Below are 26,642 nucleotides of genomic sequence, written 5' to 3' on the forward strand. Positions count from 1 at the left end.
AGATAAGCCAGTGTCAACGGCGCCAACACAGACGGAGCTAGAAGCTGTGGTGCCGAAGCTCTAGAAATGGACAGTATCAACTTAATTGAACAAGAAGTTAAAGGTACCAAGCTCTGAGATACAGAAGGAGCTTTCAGCAGTACTGCACATGAAGATGTCTTCGCGTTTTGTTTTGTTGCCAAAGCCTTGGTACTATGGTGAGGCTAAACTTCATTAATAGCAATACTGGTACATGAATTGTCAGAGACAGAGTAGTGTGGGAAAGCCAATGTTTTTGTGTTTTTTAGGAGATCTTTGTCGATCTATCTCTGGAATCTCCTGTGCCTGGTGCATTTCTCAATAACAGTTTCTTGTCAGATCTGTTAGATTTTGAAGCAGGGGAAACTGTTGATTGTGCCTGGGAAGCTAGAGGCACAGCGCTGGCACTATTAGGTGCAGAAAGATCAGATCCAGGGGGCTTTGTGAACCCGGGTACAAAGCCAGCCTCTAAGTGCAGGACTTGCAAATGGCACATTTTCCAGGGATACGTGATTTCCCCAAACAAAACAAACATTTTAAGTGCCAATCATTAAAGCAAAGCATCCCCACATGAAAGGCAGTACTTAAAACTGGATCTTGAAAAAAAGCCATTTCTATACAGGAGAGGGGGAGGAGGGAGCTAATTCTGGTAAAACAAACAAACAAACAACTTACTCTAACAAAATGCCAACAGGCTAATAACTAACTACATCTAACTATTCCTACCCATATACAAGTAAAAAGTTAAGCAACAAACAGCAAGCAGCTCTGTCTCGAAGCCAAGAGGCAGTGAGTGGAACTGAGTGGCAGCTGGCCCAGTCCATCTCTTTATGCCCTTGGTGTGGGGTACAAGGACACTCAGGTCATACTTGGGTGTATGGAGTGCATGCACACCATAAGTAGAATGTGTACAAGGAGAATCACTTGAAGGAGAACTCTATAATCTTGTTCTGGTTATTCATTAATGAACTGTGATGCAACAGACTGCAGGATACCCAATCTCATAGCTTTTATACCCTTATCGATACTTATATTTTCAAGTAAATTTAAGTTCTCACTGCAGGTAACAAAACTGAGTACATCTTTATGTAGTACAGTTACTCTGATTCACATTTTGAAATATTCAAATACTTGCCTCGTAGTCTTTCAAAATTTCATTAACTACAAATCAGAGAAGTAACACTGGATTCATTTGCACAGTACACAAGGCCAAACCTATAAGGCCCCTGCCTGTAGAACTTTCACTAAATTAAATGGGAATTTGCATGTGGAGGACTTGAAGGATCACACCCTTAGTTCACATTTTTGAGTGATGAGACATGCTACCACAAAGATACATCTAGTTTTCAAAAAAAAAAAAAAAGAGTTTTTATATCGAATTACTTGAGCATGATTGGCAATCCTACCCTCTTACTACCTGCATTAATATTAGTTTGCTATATCAACATCCACTTTTCTAAGTAATATTGCATCTTTAAATATTAATGAATCTAGAAAAAAAATCTACAGCACAATAGATATCAGATAACTATTCTCATCATCTAAAGATTAATGCATCGTTTATTTTACTCCGTGAGGCCTGAAAGAGTAAGCTTTTGTTTAACTAACTTACTTCTTAAAAGTAAAATTTAACTTTGTAAATGTTCACTGAAGCTTTTGCTTTTTTGAACAACTAATGTGGTGAGCCTGTAATTAGCTAATAAAAAATGTATGTCATTTGACTCGGAGTCTACAAAACAAGAACCTCTTACTACTACTTGTATATAAATATAAACAAATATTTTATATTATAACAAATATTTGAAAAAGGCTGAAGTGCCTCAAAGCTTATTAATCTGAAAATATGTATATTATGTATGGTATCATTTTAACGTTGCCTTACTAGACATCCTAATTTATCCTGTCTTTATATTCCCCACATACTAAATGACAGAAGAATTAACTGTAAACAATTGTCAAAATAATAACATAATTTAATCAGCCAAACTTTTTACAACAATGATAAACGAATTACAAACAAAACTGTTAAGTGTAACAAATATTCATTTTACAGATATTCTTTACAGTGGGTATGCCCAGGACTATGAACTCAGAAAGCCTTAGGAAGTATACTACTATACTGTACCATCTATTGTGACACTGAAAATGATGGGGTCAGCCCAAAGAATTTAGTCTTTAGCCTTGTCAGTGCAAAGAGACTCAAAAAGTAAGTTATAAAAAAAGGCTGCTTCCCCCCCCCAAAGGTAGAATGTTCCTTAAGAGCAAATGTCACTTGTTAGTTGTTACCAATGTTTTAAACCAAATTAAAGCAAACAGCACCCACTGGTGGGTTTGTTTTGCCCACAAGGGGGTGAATTCAGTGGAATAGATGGATTAAGTGAATGTACTTCCCAGCTGTGCACACCTAGGGGGAATAACATCTGCAAGATAAGGCCTCGCTATTGATATAATGGTTTGGGACCACAACTGAATGATGGTTCAACTTTGCATGAGACTGGCTATCGTGAGGACGCAGTCAACCTGACATCTTTTAAGGGGCCTCAAATGGTAACTAGCTCACAGAAGAAGCTCTAGGGTTATTCAGAGCATGTGAATAGGACCTTAGCAGGCAATCTGGGGTCTTCCAGAGTGACAATAGAGCCCCCAGCAGAGATAGCATAATACCACAATGTGACTGCAATGCCACAATAGGTTTTATTAGGGGAAAAAAGTGAAATTAACTTGGCAAAAAACTGTCTGGTGTTACAGTTAAACTACTGGTAATTGTTGATAAAGTTGCACCAGCTCTGTTTCACATGGCTGGCGATATTATGCTATGCAAATATGTTAGTTTATATAATGAATAATAGAATATCAGGGTTGGAAGGGACCTCAGGAGGTCATCTAGTCCAACCCCCTGCTCAAAGCAGGACCAATCCCCAACTAAATATAATATACACACAGACTTATATGTATTTATCTAAGGCCTCCCATCAATGTAGAATCTATCTACTGCACAATCTTTAATGTATTTATCACCACAACACCCCTGTGATAGAGCACCATACTGTTTTCCCCACTTTTACAGATGGGAAATGGAGGAACCAAAAGTGTAAGTGACATGCCCAGAGTCACACAGGAAGTCTGTAACAGAGCCAGTAACTTGAACCTAGGTCTCCTGGGTCCTACTCTAATGCCCTAACCACTGGATCACAGTTCTTCTCTGTGCATGCCCATGCATACACACGCAGGAATGATTATCCACCTGATAAAAATGCAGATCCATGTAAAAAATGGAGTTTATCACAAACCATGGCCATTCACCTGGATTTCTCTCGCTAAACCCTCTCTGCTGGGACTACTTGCAATATTACACATAGATGCTTTTTTAAAATAAAGAAATTAACTTGCCAGACAACTGCTCCCTTCTCCCAATACAACTGTCTCATCTGTAACAAGCAATATTGACTCCTGTACTAGTCAAAAGTGTAAGATCCAATAGCTCCAATTTTGATTATGATATAACTGACATCACAGAGACTTGCTGGGATAACTGACAGGATGGAATGTTGGTATGGAAGGGTAAAGCTTGCTCAGCAAGGAAAGGCAGGGGGGAAAAGGAAGGAGGTACTACCTTGAATATCTAAGATATATATACTGTATCTGCACTGAGGTCAAGATAGAAGTGGAATGCAGGCCTGTTGAAAGTCTTTGTGTAAGGATAAAATGGGTAAAAAAACAAGCATAATGTCAACGCAGGGTCTACTATAGACCACCTAACCAAGAAGAAGAGAGGGATGAGGCTTTTTTTAAAACAACTAATAAAATCATTCAAAGCACAGGACTTGGGTGGCGATGGGGGACTTCAGCTATGGAGACATCTTTTGGGAAAATAAGACAGCAAGGTACAGATGACCCAACATGTTCTTGGAATTTACTGGAAACAACTTTGTATTACAGAAGTGGAGAAACTGACATGGGGAGAGGCTGCTCTAGATTTGATTCTGACAAATAGGGAGGAACTGGTTGAGAATTTGAAGGTGGAAGGCAGCTTGCGTGATAGTGATAGAGTTCATGATTCTAAGGAATGGTAGGAGGGAAAACAGCAGAATAAAGACTATGGACTTTAAGAAGGCAGATTTAGAAAATTTACAAATACTTAGAAGCAAGAGGAAGACCAAGGACAAAGTATGCCCATCACTCAATGAGGAGGGAAAGACTATAACAGAAAATGCAACAATGGCCAAAGTGTTAAATGCCTTTTTTGTTTCAGTTTTCACAAAAAAGGTTAGCAGTGATCAGATGATCAGCGCAGTGAACATCAGTGTAAATGAAGTTGGATCTAGGCTAAAATAGGGAAAGAACAAGTTAAAAATTATTTAGACAAGTTAGAAATACATCACAGAAAACTTAAGGAACTGACTGAAGAATATCCTCCCTACAATAACTTTGCGACCCCCGCACAACTCCTTTTTGGGTCAGGACCCCTACAATTACAACACCATGAAATTTCAGAATTAAATAGCTGAAATCATGAAATTTACAATTTTTAAAATCCTATGACCGTGAAATTTATCAAAATGGACCGTGAATTTGGTAGTGCTCTAGTCATAGTGAGCCAACAGTGCAACACTGTTGCAAAAAAAACCTCAGAAAAAACATACACATCATTCAGGATGTATTAGCAGGAATGTTGTAAGCAAGACACAAGAAGTAATTCTTCCACTCTACTCGGCACTGATAAGGATTCAACTGGAGTACTGTGTCCCGTTCTGGATACCACACTTTGAGAAAGCTGTGGACTAATGGGAAACAGTCCAGAAGAGAACAATAAAAATTATTAAAGGTCTAGAAAACATGACTTATGGGGAAAGATAGAAAAAATGGGTTTGTTTAATATGGAGAAGAGAAGACTGAGGGGGGACATGGTAACTGTCTTCAAGTACATAAAGGATTGTTATAAAGACGAGGGTGATAAAGTTTTCCTTATCGACTGAGAATAGGAAAAGAAGTAATGGGTTTAAACTGCAGCAAGGGAGATTTAGGTATACATTATGAAAAACTTCCTAACCATTAGGATAGTTAAGCATTGGAACAAATTATCTAGGGAGGATATGGAATCTCCATCACTGGAGATTTTTAAGAAAAGGTTAGACCAGGGATTGGCAACTTTTGGCATGCGGCCCGCCAGGGAAAGCTCCCTGGCGGGCCGGGCTGGTTTGTTTACCTGCCTCATCCGCAGGTTCAGCCGATCGCAGCTCCCACTCGCCGCGGTTCGCCATTCCAGGCAAATGGGGGCTGCGGGAAGGGCGGCCAGCACATCCTTCGGCCCACGCTGCTTCCCGCAGCCCCCATTGACCTGGAATGGCGAACCACAGCCAGTGGGAGCTGCGATCGGCCGAACCTGCGGACGCAGCAGGTAAACAAACTGGCCCAGCCCGTAAGCCCCCTGGCGGGCCGCGGGCCAAAGATTGCGGATCCCTGGGTTAGACATACATCTGTCAGGGATGGTCTAGATAATACTTTATCCTGCCTCAGTGCCGGGGACTGGACTAGATGACTTTATCAAAGTCCCTTCTAGTCCTACATTTCTATGATTCTATCGCAATCAATCTGGGCCAGGAACAGCTTTATATCAAGTAAAATAGTAGATTTGTAGCTTTCTAATGGGACACACAGCACTTACTTCCAGCCCTATCAGGTACAGAGAAATTGAACCTTAAAATATTCACATATAAGATATATCTTGGTAATTTTTAGAGTTTTCCAAAAAATTATTAGAATTTCTCTTCTCCCATGGAGCCCTGTATAGCGGGACTCACTCTGTTAAGGAAGACTTATATAGGGCCACACAAAAAATTCCCAATCATTTTTTTAAATTCTCAAAAATTTCTAAAATAGTTATGTTGCAAAATATGTCCTATGCAGAATGCATCAAAGAATGGTACAGTGTAAAGGTTTTACTGGCACTTGTTTGGGATAACCTGCATTGCTCACTAATGGTTTTGCCAATTCAGCCACCCCAGACTCATGCTGATAAATCTTTAAACCACATTTTGCAATTATGTATATTCCTCTAGCGTCTGTACATATTTTTATATTTTTTGTTTTTAAAGTTCTATATTTAGTTTTTTTCCTGTGAAATGAGCTATAGTGCAGAATGGTGAAAAACTTCTGGGGTGACTTCAAGACCTTACAACTTCTAAATTAGCAATGGAATCATCTAGATAAACCTTCTGGGGTATATCTGAGGTTTTAATGAAAGAGTCAGATTACAAAAGTCTAGAGGAGTAGTACAAAATGATATAGCTTTTAAGTTTAGTTGCACTGTATTAAAAAACAATATTCAAATAAATTATTTTTCCCTGCAGTATACCAAGTTTTTGGAAATAGAATTAAAATTGGGCTTTCATTTTAGTCTGAGTAAACTATAATACTAGACTGTAATACTGTATGTTCTAGTGAGCTCCAAGTGCCCAGGGTGTTGTGAGAGAACATTTTGCTTCAGGCATTTGAAACTTAATGCTACTTTAATATTCTCTGTTGGATATTGTTACAATGGAATTTCAACTATTTCCTACAATTTGAGTTAAAGATTACCTGAATAGTGGTGAGCAGTACAAAATTTCTGAAGCATATATCTAAGGCTGACATAGTGGCTTAATGTCCTGTTGTTTCTTGCTTTAGCAAAATTAATTTCTGCGTCTTCTACAGTGAATTCAAGCACCACCTGGAGATTTAAATTCATTGTTAACTGCAGTGTATTTCCAGCTCTCTTGACTGCAATGCTGAGGCTGGCCCATGTATACCAGACAGGTAGTAAAAGATAATGCCATCTTATAACACTACTTCATGTGCTTTTGAATCCAAAACTAGCCATACCGTGGGTATCTTAAATAATCATGTCATTCAGTGCCTTGCTTCAAACAAGTCTGATTATATATCACAACAGTCTAAAAAAATTGCATGGTTTATCCATAATTAAAAGTATATTGCACAATCCTTAGGAAAACATCTCCCAATAGGACTGAGACATGTCAACAGGCTCCTACATAAATTCCATGCTTGTGGCGATACATTACCTCAGTTGTTCAAAACAAAGGGCTAGATTCCAACTTTACAATCTTCCCTGAGTCAGGAGAAGTGTGTAGCTGTACCTCTCCAGAAAAAACAAATTGTGACTATAGTCAAATTTTTCCCTGCTTTCCCCTTGCTTGGGTGGATGGGAAAGTTATTTCTCCTTTTTTCATGAAGAAGCTTACTCTCCGTGCTCTTCCCATTCTACATCTGCATTTCCCGTTCCCCCATATAGCCAAATAAGACCTGAGGACAATTTAGCCCTAAATTTGGCAGTTAAAAGATTCATTCATCTGACTCTACTTAAGCTTAGGCAGAAAGATTATATTGCTATTTATGTGGTTTGTTAGTACTAAATTATCTGATATGTTAGTTTTCATGAACTATATGAAGAGTCAATCTGGATCATGAGATAAAGAAAGGCAAAAGTTAAAACTGTACAAAAAAGGTGGGCAAACATCAGGGACATATTAGTTAATTTTTTTTTTTAATTTGCAATAAAAACTTTGATGTCATGTAAAAGTCATTAAGTTTAAAGACTTTTAAAACATTTAGAGCAGTGGTTCCCAAACTTGGTTTGCGCTTCTTCAGGGTAAGCCCCTGGCGGGCCGCGAGACACTTTGTTTACCTGAGCATTCGCAGGTACAGCCACTCGCAGCTCCCAGTGACCACGGTTTGTCGTTCCCGGCCAATGGGAGCTGTGGGAAGTGGCGCAGGTAAACAAAGCGTCTCGCGGCCCACCAGGGGCTTACCCTGAATAAGCCGTGAACCAAGTATGGGAACCACTGATTTAGGAGGACACCATCAAATTATAAACGTATACTTCTCTCTGAAAATATTTAGTCTACTATTGTTCTGAATAGCACATAAAATTAATAAAACTGAAACAGACTAAAGAAAAAAAAGATTGATTTTCAGATTTTCATTTTGCGCAATTGACATTAATTGCTGTGTAGCTAGTTTCACTCTTATTCTTGTCTGGTCAGTTTCCTTTTTTGTTCATCTGGGTCTAGGATGACCACATGTCCCGATTTTATAGGGACAGTCCCAATTTTGGGATCTTTTTCTTATATAGCTTCCTATTATCCCCCACCCCCGTCCTGATTTTTCAGATTTGCTGATTGGGCACCCTATCTGGGTCTAAAACAGAGCAACAGGGGAGAAAAAGATTTTTTAACTAAAAAAAGATTTTTGTAAAACCACAAAAATTGGCAGGGGGATACAGAGTGTAGTAACTGCAGACATTTTCTTGTGGGGATGCATTAAATTTACTAAATTTTGAACTGTTAATATCCCTGTCCATTGGTCTGCTAGATTCCACCTAAAGCAGTAACACGAGGCAGGTAGGTGAAAGATGCTATCTTTCCTTCAGAATTTCTCGGGAACAGCAGCATTACTGAGATGTGTCTGAAACCAGGTATGTAAACAGAGTCATTTCCCCTATTCCTACACCAGATAAATCAAGGAATTTGTAACCTCTCTGTCCCCTGTGATCAAATGGCAAACTTGTCTATTTCAGAGTTCCTGATCTCTGAGCCTCCCATAAAGCCCAGGTATTAACTTGGCAGCTTGGGATTCTCAGGAAAATTGGCTCAACTGTTTACTGTCACTTCCACTCATTCACATGAAAAATCTCTAAGGCTGTATATATTAAACACATAAACATTTAAAACATTAAAATAATGGAATCCATGACACCAATGACATCCATTACAAAAAAACAGCTTCAAATATTGTCTTGCTCCTGTGGCTAGAAGAGATTTTGGCAGCACTAAACCAGCTAATATGAGTATAGTGAAATATTGTTATATTCATATTTTTGTTCAGAATAATTTTTTCTGATAAGCAGAGGGCCAGAGGGGATATCAGGGCATCCTCTGTCTCTATCCTCCATGGTTTTACAGGAAATAGTGATACTATCTGAAAATTTTCCTTTTATGATTTTTCTGCAATTTTTTTCCCAAAACCCTTTACATCAGGGGTTCTCAAACTGGGGGTCGGGACCCCTCAGGGGGTCGCGAGGTTATTACATGTGGGGGCACGAGCTGTCAGCCTCCACCCCAAACCCTGCTTTGCCTCCAGCATTTATAATGGTGTTAAGTATACAAAAATTTGTTTTTAATTTATAAGGGGGGGTTGCACTCAGAGGCATGCTGTGTGAAAGGGGACACCAGTGCAAAACTTTGAGAACCACTGCTTTACATTCTTGCTTATTTTTGCCTATTTCCAGCCTCTTCATTGTTTTACTATTATATATTTCTCTCTCTCCTGCAAGGTTGTTTCATCATCATTGACGTTTTGCTTCTGTTTCTCTTTTTTCCCATTTGGTATTTTACGGTAATGTTTATTTTTATTTCTTTATAGTACTTCTTGTCTTTCTTTTCACTTTTTTCTCTGCTCAGCTAATTCAGATGGGGCTCCCCAAGAAGCTCAAAACTCCATCACTGCCAGGACCATGTAACTAACTACATTATAGATTAAAGTTATCTTAAAGAGTCACTAAAATCCTACTGAATTGTCTACCGACTTCTATTATTTCACCAAAATTGTAACATTTCAGTAGCAGACAAAAGGGGGACGGAAATATAATTCATGTATCCCCCCCAGCGATCCATCCCCTGTCTGCCGCGGGCACCAGCTGAAAGGTCCTGGGTTCGCACGGGCAGCGTCCACACGGGAGAGTTACAGCGCTGCAGGACGTTGATGCGCTCCGGAGCCCGACCTGGGGGCGGTGTAGACGGCACCATGTCTTGGCTTTCGGCAGTGCTGCGTACCCCGGCCTTCCCACATCTTCCCCCCTCGCTCCTCGTTAGCCCGCGGCGCCCGCGCGCTGCTAGCCACGCCCCTCCGCCCGGCCTGCAGCTGGGCCCCGGGAGAGGCAGAGGCACCCCCCGGACACCCGAGCGAGCTGAAAGGAGCGGCAAGAGGGAAGCCACGTGACACATACCGGCGAAGACGCAGCTGCCTCCACGGCTGAAGGTAGCTGCCGCCTCCACCTCAGGGACCCAACCGTCCCATAGTCCGGGCAGCCCACCCCGCCGAGCGCCCGGAGGGGGGGGGTCGCTGGCCAGGGTCCCGTTCACCTCACGGGGAACGGCAGGAAGTGGAATGAGACTGGAGCCGTAACTGCTGCGGCGTCTGCTGCATCCTAGCAACAGCGCGCTCTGCTCTCGTCACTTGGCAACCGAGGAAACAACGTGCGTGCGCATGCGCACGTACCGGTGCCATCTCACCTCGTCTCTTTCGTTTGCGCGTGCAAACAGGTCAACGCATAATGCAACCGTTCACCTCTTTGGCTGCGCATGCGCGCACTCACCGGTTCGCCCGAAACAGGAGCGTTGACTCTGCACACACACCGTCCCCCGACCTCCCGGTTCTTCGTCTCGCGCATGCGCAAAGATAAACACGGGCCACGTGTCTTCGGTAGCGCATGCGCAAACGCTTGAGCTTGTAGCGCCCCCTGGCGGAGAGTGGGGAAGCTGTTCCTCGTTGGCCCTGCTGTGAATGTGCCCAATAGTTACTGCGGGCGCGCCTCAGCGGTTGGTGGGGAGGTGGAAAGAGATTGGACACGAGCTACTGTCAGCACGACGAGCTCACTAAGCGGCAGCGAGGCTGGCCCGGCGCATGCTGGGAGTTGTAGTACTCCCGAGACTGAGACTGAATGGAACGCGCAGAGAGCAGGGTGGACAGAGACTACGGCACCCAGGCGGCTGCGCGGCGAGGGGCGGCCCGCTGGGATCAGCCCCCTCCTTCTCCCGCTTAATACCTTCAGCGCCGGCACTGGGACTGCTGCTGCCTTAGCTGTGCTTAGAGGTGACCCTGAGGCCAGGCAGCGACACAGCCGGACAAGCCGCTTCGCCCAGCCATGGTCAGTACCGCTCGGCCTGCGGGGGATACGAAGCTCCCGCTGGAGAATGCGTGTGGGGAGTGGTAACCCCTACCTGAGATGAGGGTCTGGGGGTACAGCTCACCCCTTCCCCACCCCTCTCCCTATGTGTGAGGGGGTACCCCCTATCTGGGGTGCGGGTCTGGGGTGCAGACCCCCCTCCCGCCGCATGTGTGTGTGTGTGTGGGTGGGGGGGTAACCCCTACATGTGGTGGGGCTTGGGGTACAGACCCCCCTCCCGCACCCCTTCTCCGTGTATGTGGGGGCGTGCCCCCTACCTGGGGTAAGGGCGGGGGTTCGGAGCCCCCAACGCCCCTGGATGTGGGGGGGGGGGAGGGGGTGACCCTGTGCAGTCCCTACTGGGACGGGGGCATGTGCGGAGTATGTAGCCTGTGCCCCTCCTTGGAAGGAGGGTCGGGGGTAGGGCGAGCAGAAGGGGTTACGGGACCGGGCGGCCACGTTTACAGCTGAGGCGCCATCGTTCCTATGCTGGGGTGACCCCTTCTCCTCCTTGCAGCAGAGGACATGGAGCCTGCAGCCTGGGCCAGAGCCTGGGGTGGGTTGCTGAACATTGCAGGCTGCTTGCAGCGGGCACATCCGCATGAGTAGTGGTTGTGCACAGAGCTGCCAGCTGTTGGGTAAAATCTTGGTGTGATTTTTTTTTTTTTTTTAGAGAAACCATCTGTTAATTGCTGGAGTGGGGGAGGGGAAGTGGGTGACGTCGCTGCAGTGTCACGAGGTGGCTTTGAAAGTGTTCTCCAATGGGTTATTGTGGAACAAGTGCACCTGAGTCTCAAGCTGTTCCAGCCAGGGTGCATGTCTGCTGCAGGATTCAAACTAGCAGCTTCAGTGTTTTCCATAAAGTGCTGTATCCTGATCTAGAATGTCACAGCTCTAGGGGATCATATGACATTCTTCTGTGTTACTTTCCATTTCCTTTTCTGTTTGAGCTGTGTGACTTAGGCAGGTTCAAATGATGTAGTTGGGTAGGAGGAATAAAGCATTGCAAGGAGCTATATTCATTACACTGCTTCTGTCCTTTCTGGTGTAACAATAAGGCACACATTGCCTGTGCTCTGGCCTTAAAAGTTTCAAGTCACTTCCATTTCCTATCTCTGATGCATCTAGAACTTTGTTCAGGTTAAATGTGTAAAGTGATATGATATTGCTTGATGTGGCATGTATAAATTACTTACTTTCTGTCCCTATCTAATGTATATATGTAGATGACCCTTCTTCTATCTCTAGTCATGGATTTTTGTTTTGTTTTTTGCCCCTCATGTCTTTCTTGACCCTAAATCCTGCTCTTCAATTCCAGATTTTTCTGCCCCATCTTGTTTTATTTGTATGTCTAAAATGCTACTCTATTGATTCTAATTCCCTGGAGAACCTTCTTATTTTGTTTCCTGTTCACACTACTCCATTCATGTCAATTCAGGATGTTCCCAATCCCATTTAGTATTAGGGATGACAGTTTTGAAATTTCTGAAAACAAAGTCCCCCATGATTTGGTATAATTGCCATTAGCCAAATCCTCATGTGAACAACGCTCACATTTAGGAGCACCTATCTCAACTTCCATTTTAAAGGAACAGACTGGGGAACACTACATTGGTATAGTACTTGCACTTTGAAGTTACTAGCTATGTGCTAAACTGTCTCACCACTCTCTGAAATGTATCCGAATGCCGTTTTCTCAACTAATTCCTCTACTCAAAAATACGGAAAGGACAGAATGGAAGTCTGAGACAAGGTGGGTAAGGCAGTATCTCTTATTGGAACACATTTGTTGGTGAAAGAAATGAGAAGACCTCTGTAGAGCTCAAAAGTGTGTCTCTTTTTTTATTGGACCAACTTCTGTTGGTGAAAGGTATTACCTCATGCACTTTGTTTTTCTCATATCATGGGACTAGCACAGCTACCATGACACTTCAAACAAGAGTTGGTCTGTTGGCCAAGTCTTATTGGTCTGATATCTGACTCCTAAGCTTTCAGCTTCAGTAATATTGATAGCTTATAGTTTTAAAATGTTTTATCAAGCATAGTGGGTTACTGCTAAAACTTGAACTGTGCATGGATTACTGTCCTATTAATCCCGCTTTCCTGGATGTTGTAAAGCAAGGTACGTTATCACACTTAGTAATTAAGTTTCAGATTGGCAAGGCCTTTTGTAACACAGTCCACCTCTGTGTTGGAAGATATAGTTCTTCTGCCCCCTCCCCCGCCTCCTACTGATGGAGGACAATCCAATATTAATTTGGGTATGTCTACACAATATGATTACTCCTAATTTACAGAATTTGATTTTTGGAAACCGATTGTATAAAGTAGAGTGTATGCGGCTACACTAAGCACATTTATTCGGCGGTGTGCGTCCATGTACCGAGGCTAGCATCGACTTCCGGAGCACTGCACTTTGGGTAGCTATCCCATAGTTCCCGCAGTCTCTCCTGCCCATTGGAATTCTGGTTTGAGAACCCAATGCCTGATGGGGCAAAAAACATTGTCGCTGGTAGTTCTGAGTACAGCCTCACCACTCCCTCCATGAAAGCAACGGCAGACAACCGTTTTGCGCCTTTTTTCCTGGGTCAACTGTGCAGACGCCGTACCACGGCAAGTATGGAGCCCGTTCAGCTCAAGACAGCAGTCATGAACATTGTAAACACCTTGCGCATTATCATGCAGTTTATGCTGAACCATGACCTGAAAAACCAGGCGAGGAGGAGGTGGCAATGGCAGCGCGGTGACAAGAGTGATGAGGACATGGACACAGACACAGAATTCTCTCAAGCCGTGGGCCCCAGCGCTTTGGAGATCATGTTGTTAATAGGGCAGGTTATAGCCGTGGAATGCTGATTCTGGGCCCAGGAAACAAGCAGACTGGTGGGACCGCATAGTGTTGCAGGTCTGGGATAATTTCCAGTGGCTGCAAAACTTTCACATGCGTATGGGCACTTTCATGGAACTTTGTGACTTGCTTTCCCCTGCCCTGAAGCGCCAGAATACCAAGATGAGAGCAGCCCTCACAGTTGAGAAGTGAGTGGCGATAGCCCTGTGGAAGCTTGCAATGCCAGACAGCTACCGGTCAGTCAGGAATCAATTTGGAGTGGGCAAATCTACTGTGGGGGCTACTGTGATGCAAGTAGCCAAAGCAATCACAGAGCAGCTGGCATTTCGTCTTTTGGAACATAGTTCTGCTAGTACGGACTCCTCTCCCCATATAGCAATCAGATCCAGTACCTCCCATACAGTCCATGCTGGTGCTCTTTTTGGATTCCAGGACTGTATGGTTACCTGTGCTGATGAGCTCTGTGTGGTCACCTGTGCTAGGCAAACAAAAATTGAAATTCAAAAGTTCGCGGGGCTTTTCTTGTCTACGTGGCCGGTGCATCAGAGTTCAGATTGCCATTTCGAATTAGGGTTAGTGTGGCCGTAATTCGATGGTATTGGCCTCCGGGAGCTATCCCACAGTGCACCATTGTGACTGCTCTGGACAGCAATGTCTATTTCGGCGCTACTCCCCTCATCAGGGAGGAGTACAGAAATTGATTTTAAGAGCCCTTTATGTCGAAGTAAATGGCTTCGTTGTGTGGACGGGTGCAGGGTTAATTCGATTTAACGCTGCTAAAAAAATTCAACCTAAACCCATAGTGTAGACCAGGTCTTTGATACTGTCCATTGTAGCTACCTGCAGCATAGCTGGCTTATTTGTTTTGTTAAATAGTACTGAGTCAGACCAAAGGTCCATCTAGCCCAGTATCCTGTCTTCCAATAGTGGCCAATGCCAGGTGCCCCAGAAGGAATGAACAGAACAGGTAAACATCAAGTGATTCATCCCCTGACACTCATTCCCAGCTTCTGGCCAACAGAGGCTCAGGACATCATCCCTTCCCATCCTGGCTAGTAGCCATTGATGGACCTATCCTCCACGAACTTATCTAGTTCTTTTTTGAACCTTGTTATAGGCTTGGCCTTCACAACATCCTCTGGCAAAGAGTTCCACAGACTGACTGCATTGTGTGGGGAAAAAATACTTCCTTTTTGGTTTTTTTTTTTTTTTTTTTTTTTTAAATCTGCTGCCTATTAATTTCATTTGGTGACCCCTAGTTCTTGTGTAATGAAAAGGCGTAATCAGCACTTCCTTATTTACTTTCTCCACACCAGTCATGATTTTATAGACCTCAGTCATATCCCACCTTAGTAGTCTCTTTTCCAAGCTGATTGAGATGGGGTGACCACATCTGCACACAGTATTCAAGATGTGGGCATACCATGGATTTATATAGATGCAATATGCTATTTTCTGTCTTATTATCTGTCCCTTTCTTAATGATTCCAATGTTCTGTTCCTTTTTTTTGACTGCCGCTGTGCATTGAGTGGATGTTTTCAGAGAACTATCCACAATGACTCCACGATCTTTCTTGAGTATATTACTTGAATTGCTTCATAACTTTTTAGTTGGTGTTCTATTTACAGCTCCACCAGATATCTAGGTTTGCAGTATTCTACAAATCTCCACTTGCAAGTAAATCTGCAAATTAATGTAATGAGAGCAGTCTCTAATATAGTGTGATGTAATTCTAAACTGCATGTTCTGCCAATCTTCTGAAGACTTGTGCCGGCTCGCCAATAAGTTTGAAGCATAAAAGCTACATCGTAGTCTAATGGAATTTTAGGAGTCTGTATTTGAAGTTCCTACGCTTTAAAAAGGCAGTATTTTCCCCCTTACTTTAAACTGTTCTGACCTTCATTTAAAAATACTCCTCACCACTCTCTTCTGAACAAAGTGCAAACAAGCTTTGGAATATTTCTAGTTCTGGGGTTTCAACTTACAGCTTTTTGGCTACCTTTCTGCAGGTCTGGTCTGCTCCCAGAAGACATTTGGGAGTGCTGCTATTAGTTTAAAAGAGAAGCAGAATCCTAGGAGCTGACCCTGTGCTGGGTTTTTGCACATGATTCACATCCAGAAGTATCAAATATTTTAACGCTCTTTCTACAATAACTGCTGAAAATGCTTAATGGCTCTTTAATCAGGGAAAACTGTATTACCAGCAATGTGTTAGCTGAGTCTATTTCTTTTACAGTCTGAACCAATTAGAGTCCTAGTGACTGGAGCTGCTGGTCAGATCGCCTATTCTCTGCTCTACAGCATTGCCAAGGGCGATGTCTTCGGCAAAGAACAGGTAATGGTTAAACTGAACTATCACTTGTCTTCTTCAACAGTATTGAAGAAACTACAATCTGTAAAATCTCTTGATAAACTTGGAGTTAAGTTTTCCTGTGAGCCTTCACATTTCATGCAAAGACATAAGTTACTGTTCTGAGTGTAGGGTTGCCAACCCTCCAGTTTTGCCAGGAGTCTCCCGGTATCAGGCTCTATCTCCTGGAGGCTACGAAGCCAAACCGGGAGATTTTAGGCTGTTAACTCCAGAGAGGCTAAGGCAGGCTCCCTGCCTGCCCTGGCCCCGTGCCGCTCCCGGAAGCGGCCAGCATGTCCTGGCAGCCCCTGGGAGGTGGGCGGGGGATCTCCACACGCTGCCTGCACCCTAAGCACTGACTCCGCCGCTCCCATTGGCCAGGAACTGCGGCCAATGGGAGCTGCAGGGGTGGTGACTGCAGGCAGAGGCAGCGCACGGAGCCCCTTGACTCTCCCTTCCCACTGCGCCGCCAACTAGGAGCTGTCTGAGGTAAGCACCGACCAACTGGAACCCGCACCCCAGCCCCCCACCTCAGCCCTGAGCCCCTTCTAGCACCCAAACTCCCTCCCAAGCTTGCACCCCTGCCCCAGGCACAGCCCAGAGCCCCCTCCCACACGCCAAACCCCTCAGCTCTAGCCCAGAGCCCCCTGCCCCAGCCTGGTGGAAGGAGTGAGGATGGGAGGGGGAATGGAGTGAGCGGGGCAGGTCTGTGAGGAAGGGCAAGGATTTTTAGGTTTGTGTGATTAGACCGTTGGCAACCCTAGCAGTGAGCCTGAAGAGAAGAAATAGAGCCGGAGTTATTCTGGATCCTGTTTTTTATATGCATTCAGCACTGAATTGTGATGCTGCTGTTAGTCATCTGTCTTAGTAAATGGGCTGTTATACGTTTCCCACCTCTCACAAAAGGTGATGTTAACTAATATCTGGCTGCAGGAAGAAATAATAGAAAAACTGAGTAAGCCTACACTTATTGTTCCATATACTTTTAAGTTACTTTGTTTTACAGCCTCTTGTTCTTGTACTGCTGGATATCACTCCCATGATGACTGTATTGGATGGCGTAATCATGGAACTGCAAGACTGTGCCCTTCCACTGCTGAAAGGTGATCAAAAGGAATACAGACTTTCTTAAAGTTAACTTAGCTTGATTAACTGCAAACTGTAAGAGAAGTATGATCAACTCTTCAGATATGGGTGTTTGAGTGTCACCTACAATATTTGCGTATGTAATATCTGGGAATTTGATTTATACTATTTAAACCTTGAAAGTAAGATGTGTTATGTATCTGGCAAACAATTGGCTGCTTGAACTATCAGGTCACGATGGGCCTCCTAGCCTAGTAGTGAAATAGCTTTGTCTTTTCTGATATGCCAGTGCTTTTTCTGAGAAGGTTATAAAACACAAACTCTGAAAATCACTGACAAAATAAAGACAAAATTGAGAAATGGGTTGATCAACTTGTCTAACAAATTATGGATTCTCGAGTATAGTTTCTTGAGGTGGAAGAAAGTGAGCTAATGGGCAATGCTGTAGTTATTATAGTAGCTGTTTCAAATATCAGTTGATAAAATTTCCCAGATTTAGTAGTTTTACTAAACCTTCTCCAGTGTGAATTAATATTACTGGTTATTGAGGAAAGGAAAACTCATTTGGGTCATACACAAAAATCCAATGCCATTGCATGGGTTGGAAGGGATGGAGAAGTGAGGAGGAGTACTACGTATAGAGTACATCAAAAGATACAGGCAAACAAATGAGGATGCATAATTCATTCACGTTAAGAAGCTGCTAACCCCCATCGATAACTTAGTGTAAGGAAAAAGAGCAGTGATTAAACTAGTAAATATGGGCATTTGCTCTCTGGGTCTGTCTTTGTCACAGCTGCCTGTCTGATTAGTGCTTAAATAGAAGGTAATCCAAAGAATAATTCCATTGATGTTGCCATAGAACTCCCAGAAAGATTGCTCTGTTACTAATTCTGTCTCTTCCCTCCTTTGCTTACAGAGGTCATCGCAACAGACAAGGAGGCGGTTGCATTTAAAGATCTTGACGTAGCAATTCTGGTTGGCTCCATGCCAAGGAAAGAGGGCATGGAGAGGAAAGAATTACTCAAAGCAAATGTGAAAATTTTTAAATCCCAGGGTGCAGCCTTGGACAAGTATGCCAAGAAGACTGTCAAGGTGATTACAGAAATTGTGTTTTGTTTTTTAACTGGAAACCCTTTACCAAGCAACTTAAAGATCCAAGCAAGAGCTGTAGAGTAGTACAGATCTAGCATAACGACCAATTTTGTTTTACGGAAGGTCTTGCTTCTCAAATGCTCTGTATTGGCCAAAGCCTGAGGGGAGGCATCCTGTTAGACCCCATAGTTGATCTAGGGAATGATCCCAGTCCATTCACTGGCAGAAGATGAACCATCTTCTAGGTAGGAGTGTGTAGTGTCCTGCAGTTACTTTTCAGAGGTGGGGAGCAGTACTGAGAAGAGGTGGCCTCATATTGATAATAGCACATGCAGATGAACAACCACTTTACTGATGCAAACTTGGCTCCTATTTCATATGAATCTGTAGCTTTAATTTAATAACTTCAGTATCAGTCAAGTAAAGTCACATAAAATAAAAATAGGCTTTGTTTTAGATTTTTAGTTTTTAAAGTCACATTGGAGAGGTTGTTTAAAATGTGTTTTTTCTTTCCAGTAGCTCAGGCACAATGCATAGAATCATGTGGCTTCCCTCCTACAGCTCCTAATCTCATACTCCTGCTCCCACTGTGCTTTGTAACTGACTTTAATGCCTGCTTCCTCTGCTGATGAACTTCCTGCTGAGTCTACAGGGCTGTTCAGTGTTTTCTACAGTTGAAATAAAAATTAGCATCAGCTATCTTTTTTTTTATCAGCTATTACAGAGTAATGGGAAACTAACTGAGAAGTTGGAATATCAAAAAGGGAACTATAAAAGCATGTCTCTAGATCAGCTCACCAGATGGAGGCTGGATGGAGCTTGACACTGTTTTTTCTTCATCAATTAATCTGTCCTTTTCATATTAACAAGAGAAACTGACTTAACTTGAGATCCAGCATCTTACTTCAAATAGGCAACAATTGCTTCAGTCGTAACTATGATCATGTAAAGCAGTGTCACTTAGTAGAGCGATCTTAATGGGAAACTTTAATGGTGGGTGAGGAGCAGAAAGCAAGCAAGGAAAGAGCTGACTAGCTTGTGTGTATAGTCCTCTTAATGTATTAAGAGACTATGGGGGATTTTTGCGGTGCAGGGGAACTAGACTGGAGGTAAGTAGTGCTGATATCTTAAAATACTGGTCTCCTTTATTATAGAGGCACTTGTGAAGAAGCATTTAAAATGAACTGTTGTGTGATTCTGTATTTGATATCCCCTTGTGTGTAATTTTTTTTTTCTTTTTGATAAACTACTTTAAATTAGTGATTATACAATATGTTTAGGATTTAAACAAGACTTTTTTGTCTTCATTTCTTGACAGCTTCTTTGGAGTAAAGCCTTTTCTTTACAAATGGTGAATGTTGTGTTTAGCCAAACTACAATTTCTGCAAATTCATTTCCCTCAGCTGGGTAAACAGTTGACTTCTCTTCTCACCCCACTCCCCTTCATTGCCTTTCTAGGTCGTGGTGGTAGGAAATCCAGCAAATACCAACTGCCTGACGGCTTTAAAGTCAGCTCCCTCAATACCAAAGGAAAACTTCAGCTGTCTAACTCGTTTGGACCACAACCGAGCTAAATCCCAGGTAGGAAGAATCCATCCAGGGCTAAAATACCTTCTTATGTCTGTCTTCTAAAGAAGTGTGTAAATTTAAGCTTTCTCAGAAAGCCGTGTGTTCTACTTAAATGTACTAAAAACTTAATGTAGTTGAAATTGGTATGTTCCATGTCTTTTCTAAATGCAAATTAGATTGCTCTGAGACTTGGTGTAACTGCTAATGATGTGAAGAATGTCATCATCTGGGGGAATCACTCCTCCACTCAGTATCCAGATGTTACCCATGCTAAGGTGAAAGTGCAAGGAAAGGAAGTTGGAGTTCATGAAGCTGTAAAAGATGACAGCTGGCTGAAGGGTGACTTTATCACGGTAAGATTTTCTGTTTGTTAATGATCAATCTGCATAATTGGACAATACTGTACTCCTGTTAGACTAATTCTGACTCAGTGTAAAAAGCTAGTGTTAATATATACTCAATGGAAATCTTATGGCAAACCTTAGCAAAGCAGATCTTCCAGTCCTACTAAAATGATTTGTCTTCAAATAGCTTGTCAGAATAATCAGATACATTTGATCTTTAAAATTTGTAGTCCTGTTCCTGTGGTGGTTCCTTTCGCATAAACCTAAATAAGTATGCTAGCTGGATTTTTCTGCTGAAATGATCAACAGTGAAAATTAATGTTGAGAGTCAAAATTGCTACCACAGGGTGTCATGTGGTGTCCTAGCCTCTGTAGGGAGAGGATAGTTCACTTTCCCAATTTTATGGACTAAAATTGCTGAAAAGTTCCCCTCTGAATATACTCATCATCACTTGGGCATGAGGGGTGTTTTTGTGTTTTGGTTTTGTTTTGTTTTGTATTTATTTATTTATTCATTTTTAAGGCTGCCATTTTCTAACTCAAGGATTCTGTGGTTTGACTGCTGAGCAGTGATTCCCATAAAGAATTTGAATTGCCTGTGCCCCATAGGCTGTGCTACTGTCTAGCTTGTTTGTGGTGTAATTTATGTTTGACCTATAAAAGGAGTCCTTTGCTTGTTCTGTAGGGTTGTGAGGTCCCTCTTTTCTAATTATTATACACTCGCAGTTGAGGTGCTGGAGTCCCTAGATTTAAACAAGAGGGCTTCAGTGCTGGGTCCTTGACTCTGGCCTGCTGCACACAGCTGGGATAGGCCCTCATGGGAATAGCATATAGCTGGTCTGTTACATAAATGTGTGTGGTGTCGTCTGAGGGGCTATTAAGACGGTTCAGAGGTGCTTGCTTCCTAGGGGATGAGTTGGGGTCTAACTGGTACAGAGTCAGTGAACAAATTTTGGCTGTTATAAATATTGTACATGAATGAGACTTGCTTTTTATGTATACGTCTCAGCAATTAGCTTCGTTAGTCTGACTTAAGTGTCTTGGAAAAATACTCTACAGACATGGACCTTCAGGCACTATCCAATGACTTGATAGCGTGTAAAATAGGTTCAATATAATCTTTCAAGTTGCTTGATAGCTCATGTGGGACACAAAGGTTGATAAGTAGTTCACTTCTAGTCTTCAGCTGACCATTAAAGTATAAATGTAAACCATAAGTAAGGCCTTATGTATAGGTTAATTTAACTTGCAACGTTGCAGATTCGCAATATTAGGCTTCCACCGCAGTTTTGTCAGCTGACAGCAGGCGCCCCAGCCCTCAGATGGGCAGCTGACAGCGGGAGCAGGTTTTCCAAGTTACTGCAAATAATAAATGTCCACTATTACTTTTTTCCCACTATTTTCCATGTCTTGTCCAAAATTCGGTCACAATTATTTGACAATCATCCCGCAATTCAAATAGGGCCTTACCTATAAACTTAAAAAAAGCATCAGTTACTGAACCGAAACTGGTACAGAGTGCCTGATGTATGTGACGCTTGTGAAAGATGCTACATTGATAACCCAGCAGGATAGGCTTCTAGCCACAAAGCTGGTAAGAAACACAGCACTGCAAGCCTCCCAAACCCTTCAGTGTGTATCAGCCTTGACCCTTGCAGAACAGTTCTAGGCTCTTAGCCTGTTCTACTTCAGTGTTACAGCTGCTTATTGGTAGGATTGTATATCTTGCTCTCCAACTCTGAGGGTTTTTAGTGAAGACTATATAAGAAACTTTCTCCCATGACAATTACTCTTGGGGGAATTCTGTGCCAAAAAGTTAAATTCTGTGCACAATATTTTAAAGTTCTGCATATTTGTCAAAATAACACAATATAATTATGCCAGTTTCAATTATTTTTGGTAATTCATTTCAAAATATCTTATCAAGTATGTCTGGAACAATGATACAGACAACAAAAAAAGATTCAGAATGTTTTTTGACAAATTCCTTGCTGGGCATATTAATACAGAACTGAGTAATAATTCATTTAAACTACTATATAGAAACTTTTTTTGCCACCCCCTTCAGAAGAAGTGCAAAGGCTTGGGGGAGTCGGGGCTAACAGAGGAACTGCAGGAGTAGGAAATAATTGCTGGGAAGGAGCCTGGGAGTGAACCTTGAGGCTTGGTGGGAGAAATAGGGTGGGGTGGGTGGGTTGGTTGGGGTGTGTTTTGGTGTTTGTGTTTTTTGTTGGGAAGCCTTCCCTATGCAAACCCTGGCTGACCCCTAGCCTCTCCCATTCAGTCAGGCATATCTACCCCATCCCCATGTGTCCTTGTTCCTCCTCCCCATTCGGCTCCTGGCTCACCCCACTAGCTTCTGTGCCCTTACCCCAGTCTGTCTCCCCTCTCTTCCTCCCCCGCACCTCCAGCAACTTGGTGTGCCCTGCTCTGTCCCTCCCATATCCTATGCCGCCTCCCATGGGCAGGGCAGTCAGGAAGCCAGCCTCTGCCCCTTCCCTCTCCACAGCTGGCTGCTCCCTCCCATGAGACAGCTGCCCTCTTTTCTGACACCACATCAGCCCCCAGTAGGCAAAAAGTGTAAGTGCATCTTCCTTTTGTCTCCCCATCAGATTCAATTATTCTGCAGGAGACCTAAATTCTTGACTTACGCAGTTGCGCAGAATTCCCCCAGCAGTAGTATGTTAGTGGTGACTAGACGACAAAGCCACTGCTTACTTGCTTAAGCCTTCTGTCATTTATTGACTATATGCAAATGAGTTTTTTTGTGTGTGTGTGTGTCTTTACTACAGGTTGTTCAGCAACGTGGTGCAGCTGTTATTAAAGCCCGGAAGTTGTCCAGTGCAATGTCAGCTGCCAAAGCTATCTGTGACCACGTGAGGGACATCTGGTTTGGCACTCCAGAGGTAAATATTGCTATGGCATATAGAGAGGTGCTCTTGACTAATCTTTAAACTTTTGTGTGTTTAATGTCCTTCTGGAGTAACACTGGGTAGATTAATCATGAGTGACAGAAGATATTACACACTTGGAACTATAACAAATGCAGCAAGGCTTTCTATAGTATAGGTAGTAATTAGTTAAATTTGTGCCCACTGTAATGGCAAGGAGAGCTATTTATCATTAACTTCTTGTTTTCAGGGGGAATTTGTTTCCATGGGAGTCATTTCTGATGGAAATTCCTATGGTATCCCCGAGGAGTTGCTCTATTCATTCCCTGTTGTAATCAAGGTAACTACGCTATTTTAAATCTATCAAGGTTTAACTTTTGAAATGTCTTTATATACAAAGTAGGAGGAGGTTATGTAGATTTCAGGGGTAGGATTTGGATCATTGGTGCTGTGAAGCAGGCGTTCAACATACTTGTGCCCACTGCAAGATGCCCATTATACTCACTGTTCCATAATTTGAGTTGTCAAATGAATATTGGATGGCTGCAGAAAAACCTAGTCTGAAGTGTAGGGAGAAGGAGGCAAAAAGAATATACTGCAACTAACCTTCTACGCTGAATCTGAAGAAGAATATTAATGCTCTTAAGACTGCTCAGGTAAAAAGAAATTAGAGACAGAAGTCCATCTGCTTAAGTCAGTTTGTTTGGGGATATTTACAAGTAAACTTATAATCTTGTAATTGTTAGAGAATGGGATTTCTCATACAGATGGCAAACTCTAGTCACTATACTACAGCAGACTTCTAGAGGAACAGATCTGCTCCACACCATCACATGGTTTCAGTTTGAGCAAACATGTGTTCTAACACAATTTCTGGACCACAGATTAGCATTTGTGTTCAGAGGTGTCACTCATTTCACTGGCATACCAAAACTGCAAAATTAGGTGCTGCTTTTAGACCGTACAAGACTTGTTCTCATAAGGACTAACTTTCAAACAGGATAAAACCTGGAAGTTTGTCGAAGGTCTTCCTATTAATGACTTCTCCCGAGAGAAGATGGATCTGACTGCAAAGGAGTTGATGGAAGAAAAGGAGACTGCTGTGGAGTTTATTTCCAATGCATGACTAGCTGATCAAGATTTAGAAAATCCTTTAAAAGCTGAAGAGTCTAAAAGTCGACTGTAAATCTAGTAACCAATGCTGTTGCTGTATTCAAGTTTGTTTTGTGGCAGTCATTCATTTTAAAGATCACATGCTTATTGGTACACATGTGCCTATTATCAAGAGTTCTTGGCAATTAAACATACAAGCAATTCAAAATCTGTTCAGCTTTTTTCACCAAAACTTGTCAATTCAGTAATATACATGTTTTCTGTATTGAATAGAGAATAGTCATTAAGTCTTGTTCAGAAATTGGCACTGGTGGCATTTGAATTATCATCTAGAGATCAGGGTTAACATTCAAGTGGCTTAATATTAAAAGGAAGATAAAAATGCCAATAGTTCTCCTTGAACTAATACTTTCCTATTTTAAAAATGCAAGTAGGAATTTAGTTGGATACAGAGCATGTACTGTTCACTCTGGTTACCCTTTACTGTGTTTGTAATAGAAACATTAAAGGCTGGTTAATTGCACAATGAATACCAATCACATCTGTCTTTTCTGACTTCTAAACATACTTTGCCTCTGTAAATTGTGTTCAGTCTTGAATTAAAAGGGGGGGGGGAGGAAAGCAAAGCTTAAAAGGCATGGATAGAGACTACTACAGGTCTTTGGGAAGTCTTAATGATTAGCACTTCCATGTTGCTCTTTCCAACCAAAATACCCCTTTATTCTACTTCTGCTATGTTTAGAGAAACAGATAGTCGAGTTTTGGCCTGGGGTGGGTAAATTAGACACTCTAATGATTAGAGCTCAGGGGCTGCAGTAGTTCAGGACTAGAATACAGCAGCTTGTATACAATAGCTAGAAACTTAAAGGACATCTGTGATGCAACTGACAGATTTTAGTAGCTTTTCCTATTAAACTAATAATTTGTGATCAAGGCTTCTGGGTCAAGGTCCTGTGACAGACCCAAGCATTCAAGTGAGATTATTTTGCTTACCTGCATGTCTACCTTCCTTTAATCCTTGGCCATAGTACCCCTGCTAACTAATGGAAGCCATTATTGTGAACGTACTAGTATCTCTCTCTGCCCTTCTGAACAGATGTTCTAGAGGACATAGGCAGCTAAAGACTACTGCTCTAACCATGAGATGCTCTCTCCCTTCCTCCCATTTCTGGAACAGATGCATGCTAGAGTATTAGGGGAGGTGGCAAAATAGCTTAATATACTACCTCATTTCTGAAGTCATGAGGAAACTGAACCAGATGATGGAAGAAAAGCAAATAATACTTATTCTCACATGATTGCAGCTGTTACTGTTTGGTCTCTTGCAGAGACCATCCCCAAAACTTGTAAGGCCAAATTCTTTCCTCTTTTGCACCCTGAGAGATTTGGCTCACGGGGGGGGGGGAGAGACAATAAGCAGTGTGCCTCTACAGAAAGATTCTGGCTTGTCAGCACAGTTTGGCTGACTGATCACACCACAAAAGTAGGGGAGGAAAGAATGTCCTACATTTTGCCTTTTATGTGTTTCAGGTAGTGGTGTTTAAAAACTCATTCACACTTAAGTCCAGTTGGGTTAGCTGTGAACACTCAAATGGATTAGATGGTGGTTCAAGGACTGTGCAGAGAAGGGAGGGGACATTTCATACCCTGTGCAATGTAATTAAGCTGGCCTAAGGCCCAATGTCAACACTGCTAGATCATAGCTGATACAGCTACTGCCTCTTAGCAAGGTGGATTTACTACAGTGTCAGAAGACACACACACACACCCCCATCTACACTAAATGGCTCTGCAGTTGTGCTGCTATATTGCTTCACTGCTTTAGAGTTAATCCACCCAGGGCCATCCTTAGCCATACGCAAACTATGCAGCTGTGTTGGGCACCAGGAAATTTAGGACACCAAATTTCCTGGTGCCCTACACAGCTGCATGCTGTTCCAGCAGCCAGCTGGATCCCCTGGCTGGCTGAGCTGGCCAGGAAAGCTGCCCCCCACCGTCCCCCACCCCAGCCTTGCCCTGCCCTCACTTCACCCCTTTCTCTGAGCTACATACCAGGGGACTGCAGCAGGGGTCAGGTATGTCCTGCAATCACTGGGTGGCAGAAAGTGGAGTGACCTGGCCCCAACCTGCTCCACCAGCTCCTGCTGGGGGGCACTTCTCCCCTGAGCCTGCTCCTGCCCTGCACAGACCTTGCATGCCCCCCTCCCCCACAGAGGTCTGGGGATGCCCTCCCTGTGGAGGCCTCAGGCCAGCCCCCCACCCCTGCAGGAGGGGCTGCATAAGGCACCACAATGTCTATGGATGGCCCTGAATCCACCTCCCGGAGAGGCAGTAGCTAGGTTGACAGAAGAACTTCATGGTCCTTAAGCCCCATCCAGGGGGATG

General features: G+C 42.9%; 2 protein-coding genes across 2 annotated transcripts in view; one reads left to right on the forward strand and one right to left on the reverse strand.

The window, feature by feature from the left end:
- Window positions 1-10,616, reverse strand: part of WDPCP (WD repeat containing planar cell polarity effector) — a 250,030-nt gene extending 239,414 nt beyond the window's left edge. Inside the window, exon 1 of the mRNA XM_034764195.1 lies at window positions 10,391-10,616. The gene's annotated coding sequence lies outside the window, so the exon portion shown is untranslated. The remainder of the gene's footprint in view (window positions 1-10,390) is intronic.
- A 170-nt stretch (window positions 10,617-10,786) lies between these two features.
- MDH1 (malate dehydrogenase 1) lies at window positions 10,787-24,787 on the forward strand. Its single transcript, XM_034764196.1, has 9 exons — window positions 10,787-10,942; window positions 16,046-16,144; window positions 17,166-17,262; window positions 18,165-18,340; window positions 19,799-19,921; window positions 20,086-20,262; window positions 23,046-23,159; window positions 23,395-23,484; window positions 24,145-24,787. The coding sequence occupies exons 1-9, from the start codon at window positions 10,940-10,942 to the stop codon at window positions 24,268-24,270; spliced, it is 1,005 nt and encodes a 334-aa protein (XP_034620087.1). The 5' UTR covers window positions 10,787-10,939; the 3' UTR covers window positions 24,271-24,787.
- The last annotated feature ends 1,855 nt before the right edge of the window (window positions 24,788-26,642 follow it).

Source organism: Trachemys scripta, chromosome 3 (genome assembly GCF_013100865.1).
Source record: "Trachemys scripta elegans isolate TJP31775 chromosome 3, CAS_Tse_1.0, whole genome shotgun sequence".
Taxonomy (NCBI): Eukaryota; Metazoa; Chordata; order Testudines; family Emydidae; genus Trachemys; species Trachemys scripta.